The sequence below is a fragment of the Pristiophorus japonicus genome, chromosome 30, assembly GCF_044704955.1.
Source record: "Pristiophorus japonicus isolate sPriJap1 chromosome 30, sPriJap1.hap1, whole genome shotgun sequence".
In the NCBI taxonomy this organism is placed as follows: Eukaryota; Metazoa; Chordata; class Chondrichthyes; family Pristiophoridae; genus Pristiophorus; species Pristiophorus japonicus.
Window position 1 is genome coordinate 9,417,387 of NC_092006.1, and position 6,000 is coordinate 9,423,386.

At 79.3% G+C, this 6,000-nt stretch overlaps 1 protein-coding gene across 4 annotated transcripts in view; it reads left to right on the forward strand.

The window, feature by feature from the left end:
• Positions 1 to 6,000, forward strand: part of setdb1b (SET domain bifurcated histone lysine methyltransferase 1b) — a 75,552-nt gene that overhangs the window by 54,127 nt on the left and 15,425 nt on the right. For all 4 annotated transcript variants that reach the window (XM_070868651.1, XM_070868653.1, XM_070868650.1 and 1 more), the window contains exon 17: positions 14 to 48. In XM_070868651.1, the coding sequence (XP_070724752.1) occupies positions 14 to 48 (35 nt within the window). The remainder of the gene's footprint in view (positions 1 to 13; positions 49 to 6,000) is intronic.

Here is a 6,000-nt window from a genome sequence, read left to right on the forward strand (position 1 = left end):
CGTCTTTCTCCAGAATCAAGATGCACCCATTCACCTCAAAATATCCTCGTAAGTACTGCTCTCTTCCTTCCCTTCCTCGTCCGCCCGCCCGCCCTCGCTCGCTCTCTCCGTCCCCTCACTCGCTCCGTCCCCTCACTCGCTCGCCCCGTCCCGCCCTCGCTCACCCCGTCCCGCCCGCCCTCGCTCCGTCCCGCTCGCTCGCTCCGTCCCGTCCCCTCACTCGCTCGCTCCGTCCCGCCCTCGCTCGCCCCGTCCCGCCCTCGCTCACCCCGTCCCGCCCTCGCTCACCCCGTCCCGCCCTCGCTCACCCCGTCCCGCCCGCCCTCGCTCCGTCCCGCTCGCTCGCTCCGTCCCGTCCCCTCACTCGCTCGCTCCGTCCCGCCCTCGCTCACCCCGTCCCGCCCTCGCCCGCTCCGTCCCGCTCGCTCGCTCCGTCCCGCTCGCTCGCTCCGTCCCGCCCTCGCTCGCTCGCTCCGTCCCGCTCGCTCGCTCCGTCTCGCTCGCTCGCCCGCTCCGTCCCGCTCGCTCGCCCGCTCCGTCCCGCTCGCCCGCTCCGTCCCGCTCGCTCGCCCGCTCCGTCCCGCTCGCCCGCTCCGTCCCGCACGCTCGCTCCGTCCCGCCCGCCCTCGCCCGCTCCGTCCCGCCCGCCCTCGCTCGCTCGCCCGCTCCGTCCCGCTCGCTCGCTCCGTCCCGCCCGCCCTCGCTCGCTCGCCCGCTCCGTCCCGCTCGCTCGCTCCGTCCCGCCCTCGCTCGCTCCGTCCCGCCCGCCCGCCCTCGCTCGCTCGCTCCGTCCCGCTCGCTCGCTCCGTCCCGCCCGCCCGCCCTCGCTCGCCCGCTCGCTCGCTCCGTCCCGCCCGCCCTCGCTCGCTCGCCCGCTCCGTCCCGCTCGCTCGCTCCGTCCCGCCCGCCCGCCCTCGCTCGCTCGCCCGCTCCGTCCCGCTCGCTCGCCCGCTCCGTCCCGCTCGCTCGCTCCGTCCCGCTCGCTCGCTCCGTCCCGCCCGCCCTCGCTCGCTCGCCCGCTCCGTCCCGCTCGCTCGCCCGCTCCGTCCCGCTCGCCCGCTCCGTCCCGCTCGCTCGCTCCGTCCCGCCCGCCCTCGCCCGCTCCGTCCCGCCCGCCCGCCCTCGCTCGCTCGCCCGCTCCGTCCCGCTCGCTCGCTCCGTCCCGCCCGCCCTCGCTCGCTCGCCCGCTCCGTCCCGCTCGCTCGCTCCGTCCCGCCCTCGCTCGCTCCGTCCCGCCCGCCCGCCCTCGCTCGCTCGCTCCGTCCCGCTCGCTCGCTCCGTCCCGCCCGCCCGCCCTCGCTCGCCCGCTCGCTCGCTCCGTCCCGCCCGCCCTCGCTCGCTCGCTCGCTCCGTCCCGCTCGCTCGCTCCGTCCCGCCCGCCCTCGCTCGCTCGCCCGCTCCGTCCCGCTCGCTCGCTCCGTCCCGCCCGCCCGCCCTCGCTCGCTCGCCCGCTCCGTCCCGCTCGCTCGCCCGCTCCGTCCCGCTCGCTCGCTCCGTCCCGCTCGCTCGCTCCGTCCCGCCCGCCCTCGCTCGCTCGCCCGCTCCGTCCCGCTCGCTCGCCCGCTCCGTCCCGCTCGCCCGCTCCGTCCCGCTCGCTCGCTCCGTCCCGCCCGCCCTCGCCCGCTCCGTCCCGCCCGCCCGCCCTCGCTCGCTCGCCCGCTCCGTCCCGCTCGCTCGCTCCGTCCCGCCCGCCCTCGCTCGCTCGCCCGCTCCGTCCCGCTCGCTCGCTCCGTCCCGCCCTCGCTCGCTCCGTCCCGCCCGCCCGCCCTCGCTCGCTCGCTCCGTCCCGCTCGCTCGCTCCGTCCCGCCCGCCCGCCCTCGCTCGCCCGCTCGCTCGCTCCGTCCCGCCCGCCCTCGCTCGCTCGCTCGCTCCGTCCCGCTCGCTCGCTCCGTCCCGCCCGCCCTCGCTCGCTCGCCCGCTCCGTCCCGCTCGCTCGCTCCGTCCCGCCCGCCCGCCCTCGCTCGCTCGCCCGCTCCGTCCCGCTCGCTCGCTCCGTCCCGCCCGCCCGCCCTCGCTCGCTCGCTCCGTCCCGCCCGCCCTCGCTCGCTCGCCCGCTCCGTCCCGCTCGCTCGCTCCGTCCCGCCCGCCCGCCCTCGCTCGCTCGCTCGCTCCGTCCCGCCCGCCCGCCCTCGCTCGCTCGCTCGCTCCGTCCCGCCCGCCCGCTCGCTCCGTCCCGCCCGCCCGCCCTCGCTCGCTCGCTCCGTCTCGCCCGCCCTCGCTCGCTCGCCCGCTCCGTCCCGCTCGCTCGCTCCGTCCCGCTCGCTCGCTCCGTCCCGCTCGCTCGCTCCGTCCCGCCCGCCCTCGCCCGCTCCGTCCCGCTCGCTCGCTCCGTCCCGCCCGCCCTCGCTCGCTCGCCCGCTCCGTCCCGCTCGCTCGCTCCGTCCCGCCCGCCCTCGCTCGCTCGCCCGCTCCGTCCCGCTCGCTCGCTCCGTCCCGCTCGCTCGCTCCGTCCCGCTCGCCCTCGCTCGCTCGCTCCGTCCCGCCCGTCCTCGCTCGCTCCGTCCTGCTCGCTCGCTCCGTCCCGCTCGCTCGCTCCGTCCCGCCCGCCCTCGCTCGCTCGCTCCGTCCCGCCCGTCCTCGCTCGCTCCGTCCCGCCCGCCCTCGCTCGCTCCGTCCCGCCCGCCCGCCCTCGCTCGCTCCGTCCCGCTCGCTCGCTCCGTCCCGCCCGCCCTCGCTCGCTTGCTCCGTCCCGCCCGCCCGCCCTCGCTCGCTCCGTCCCGCCCGCCCTCGCTCGCTCCGTCCCGCCCGCCCTCGCTCGCTCCGTCCCGCCCGCCCTCGCTCGCTCGCTCCGTCCCGCCCGCCCTCGCTCGCTCCGTCCCGCTCACTCGCTCCGTCCCGCCCGCCCTCGCTCGCTCGCTCCGTCCCGCCCGCCCGCCCTCGCTCGCTCCGTCCCGCCCGCCCGCCCGCCCTCGCTCGCTCCGTCCCGCTCGCTCGCTCCGTCCCGCTCGCTCGCTCCGTCCCGCCTGCCCTCGCTCGCTCGCTCCGTCCCGCCCGCCCTCGCTCGCTCGCTCCGTCCCGCTCGCTCGCTCCGTCCCGCCCGCCCTCGCTCGCTCGCTCCGTCCCGCCCGCCCTCGCTCGCTCCGTCCCGCTCACTCGCTCCGTCCCGCCCGCCCTCGCTCGCTCCGTCCCGCTCGCTCGCTCCGTCCCGCTCGCCCTCGCTCGCTCGCTCCGTCCCGCCCGTCCTCGCTCGCTCCGTCCTGCTCGCTCGCTCCGTCCCGCTCGCTCGCTCCGTCCCGCCCGTCCTCGCTCGCTCCGTCCCGCCCGCCCTCGCTCGCTCCGTCCCGCCCGCCCGCCCTCGCTCGCTCCGTCCCGCTCGCTCGCTCCGTCCCGCCCGCCCTCGCTCGCTCGCTCCGTCCCGCCCGCCCTCGCTCGCTCGCTCCGTCCCGCCCGCCCTCGCTCGCTCGCTCCGTCCCGCCCGCCCTCGCTCGCTCGCTCCGTCCCGCCCGCCCTCGCTCGCTCGCTCCGTCCCGCTCGCTCGCTCCGTCCCGCCCGCCCTCGCTCGCTCGCTCCGTCCCGCCCGCACTCGCTCGCTCGCTCCGTCCCGCCCGCCCTCGCTCGCTCGCTCCGTCCCGCCCGCCCTCGCTCGCTCCGTCCCGCTCGCTCGCTCCGTCCCGCTCGCTCGCTCGCTCGCTCCGTCCCGCCCGTCCTCGCTCGCTCCGTCCCGCCCGCCCTCGCTCGCTCCGTCCCGCTCGCTCGCTCCGTCCCGCTCGCTCGCTCCGTCCCGCCCGTCCTCGCTCGCTCCGTCCCGCCCGCCCTCGCTCGCTCCGTCCCGCCCGCCCCGCCCGCCCTCGCTCGCTCCGTCCCGCTCGCTCGCTCCGTCCCGCTCGCTCGCTCCGTCCCGCCCGCCCTCGCTCGCTCGCTCCGTCCCGCCCGCCCTCGCTCGCTCGCTCCGTCCCGCCCGCACGCCCTCGCTCGCTCCGTCCCGCCCGCCCTCGCTCGCTCCGTCCCGCCCGCCCTCGCTCGCTCCGTCCCGCCCTCTCACCCCGTCCCGCTCGCTCGCTCCGTCCCGCTCGCTCCGTCCCGCCCGCCCTCACTCGCTCCGTCCCGCCCTCGCTCGCTCCGTCCCGCCCGCCCTCGCTCGCTCCGTCCCGCTCGCTCGCTCCGTCCCGCCCGCCCTCGCTCGCTCCGTCCCGCCCGCCCTCGCTCGCTCCGTCCCGCCCGCCCTCGCTCGCTCCGTCCCGCCCGCCCTCGCTCGCTCCGTCCCGCCCACGCCCTCGCTCGCTCCGTCCCGCCCGCCCTCGCTCGCTCCGTCCCGCCCGCCCGCCCTCGCTCGCTCCGTCCCGCTCGCTCGCTCCGTCCCGCCCGCCCTCCCTCGCTCGCTCCATCCCGCCCGCCCGCCCTCGCTCGCTCCGTCCCGCCCGCCCTCGCTCCGTCCCGCCCGCCCGCCCTCGCTCGCTCTGTCCCGCCCGCCCTCGCTCGCTCCGTCCCGCCGCCCTCGCTCCGTCCCGCCCGCCCTCGCTCGCTCCGTCCCGCCCGCCCGCCCTCGCTCGCTCCGTCCCGCCCGCCCGCCCTCGCTCGCTCCGTCCCGCCCGCCCTCGCTCGCTCGCTCCGTCTCGCTCGCTCCGTCCCGCCCGCCCGCCCTCGCTCGCTCCGTCCCGCCCGCCCGCCCTCGCTCGCTCCGTCCCGCCCGCCCGCCCTCGCTCGCTCCGTCCCGCCCGCCCGCCCTCGCTCGCTCCGTCCCCGCTCGCCCGCTCCGTCCCGCCCGCCCGCCCTCGCCCGCTCCGTCCCGCCCGCCCTCGCTCGCCCGCTCCGTCCCGCCCGCCCTCGCTCGCCCGCTCCGTCCCGCCCGCCCGCCTTCGCTCGCCCGCTCCGTTCCCGCCCGCCCTCGCTCGCTCCGTCCCGCTCGCTCGCTCCGTCCCGCTCGCCCGCTCCGTCCCGCCCGCCCGCCCTCGCTCGCTCCGTCCCGCCCGCCCTCGCTCGCTCCGTCCCGCCCGCCCGCCCTCGCTCGCTCCGTCCCGCCCGCCCTCGCTCGCCCGCTCCGTCCCGCCCGCCCGCCCTCGCTCGCTCCGTCCCGCCCCCTCGCTCGCCCGCTCCGTCCCGCCCGCCCGCCTTCGCTCGCCCGCTCCGTCCCGCCCGCCTTCGCTCGCCCGCTCCGTCCCCGCCCGCCCTCGCTCGCCCGCTCCGTCCCGCCCGCCCTCGCTCGCTCCGTCCCGCTCGCTCGCTCCGTCCCGCTCGCCCGCTCCGTCCCGCCCGCCCGCCCTCGCTCGCTCCGTCCCGCCCGCCCTCGCTCGCTCCGTCCCGCCCGCCCTCGCTCGCTCCGTCCCGCCCGCCCTCGCTCGCTCTGTCCCGCCCGCCCTCGCTCGCTCCGTCCCGCCCGCCCTCGCTCGCCCGCTCCGTCCCGCCCGCCCGCCCTCGCTCGCTCCGTCCCGCCCGCCTTCGCTCGCCCGCTCCGTCCCGCTCGCCCGCTCCGTCCCGCCCGCCCTCGCTCGCCGCTCCGTCCCGCCCGCCCTCCGCTCGCCCGCTCCGTCCCGCCCGCCCTCGCTCGCGCCTTAATTCTCATTTCTTTCCTTCCTTCTCCCATTCCTTGAGCAAAGAGCTGGCACGGATGCAACGGGCTGAATTGCCTCTCTCTGCTCTGTGTATTTGAATGTCGGTGCGCGAGTCCGGAGGATGTGATTGGAAATTGGGAACCGACTCGGTCTCCGAACTCCAGTGCTGAACATTTTTTATATTTGTGTTTCCCAGTCGGGCAGCTTGGTGCTGAGGAATGGAGCACTTTGTTCGGGTCGCCCAGTGTCAGCGCTCCAGGGTCCGGGTGCCACACGGGTAGATTCAGAGTGAAGTAAACCACGTGCCGTTTAACGGTGGATTAAGCAGGGAGTTTTGTGCTGCGGGGCGAATGCTGCTCAAACCCCACGACACGTAGAGCCCCCTGCAGCCAACACTGGCATCCCGTCAGGCCACGCTGCATTCGATCCCGCCAGGCTGGGGTGTGAGGCTGGGGTCTAACCTGCAGCACCGCCCAATCCCCAAAGGGCTAGTTCCAACGTATGGCTCTG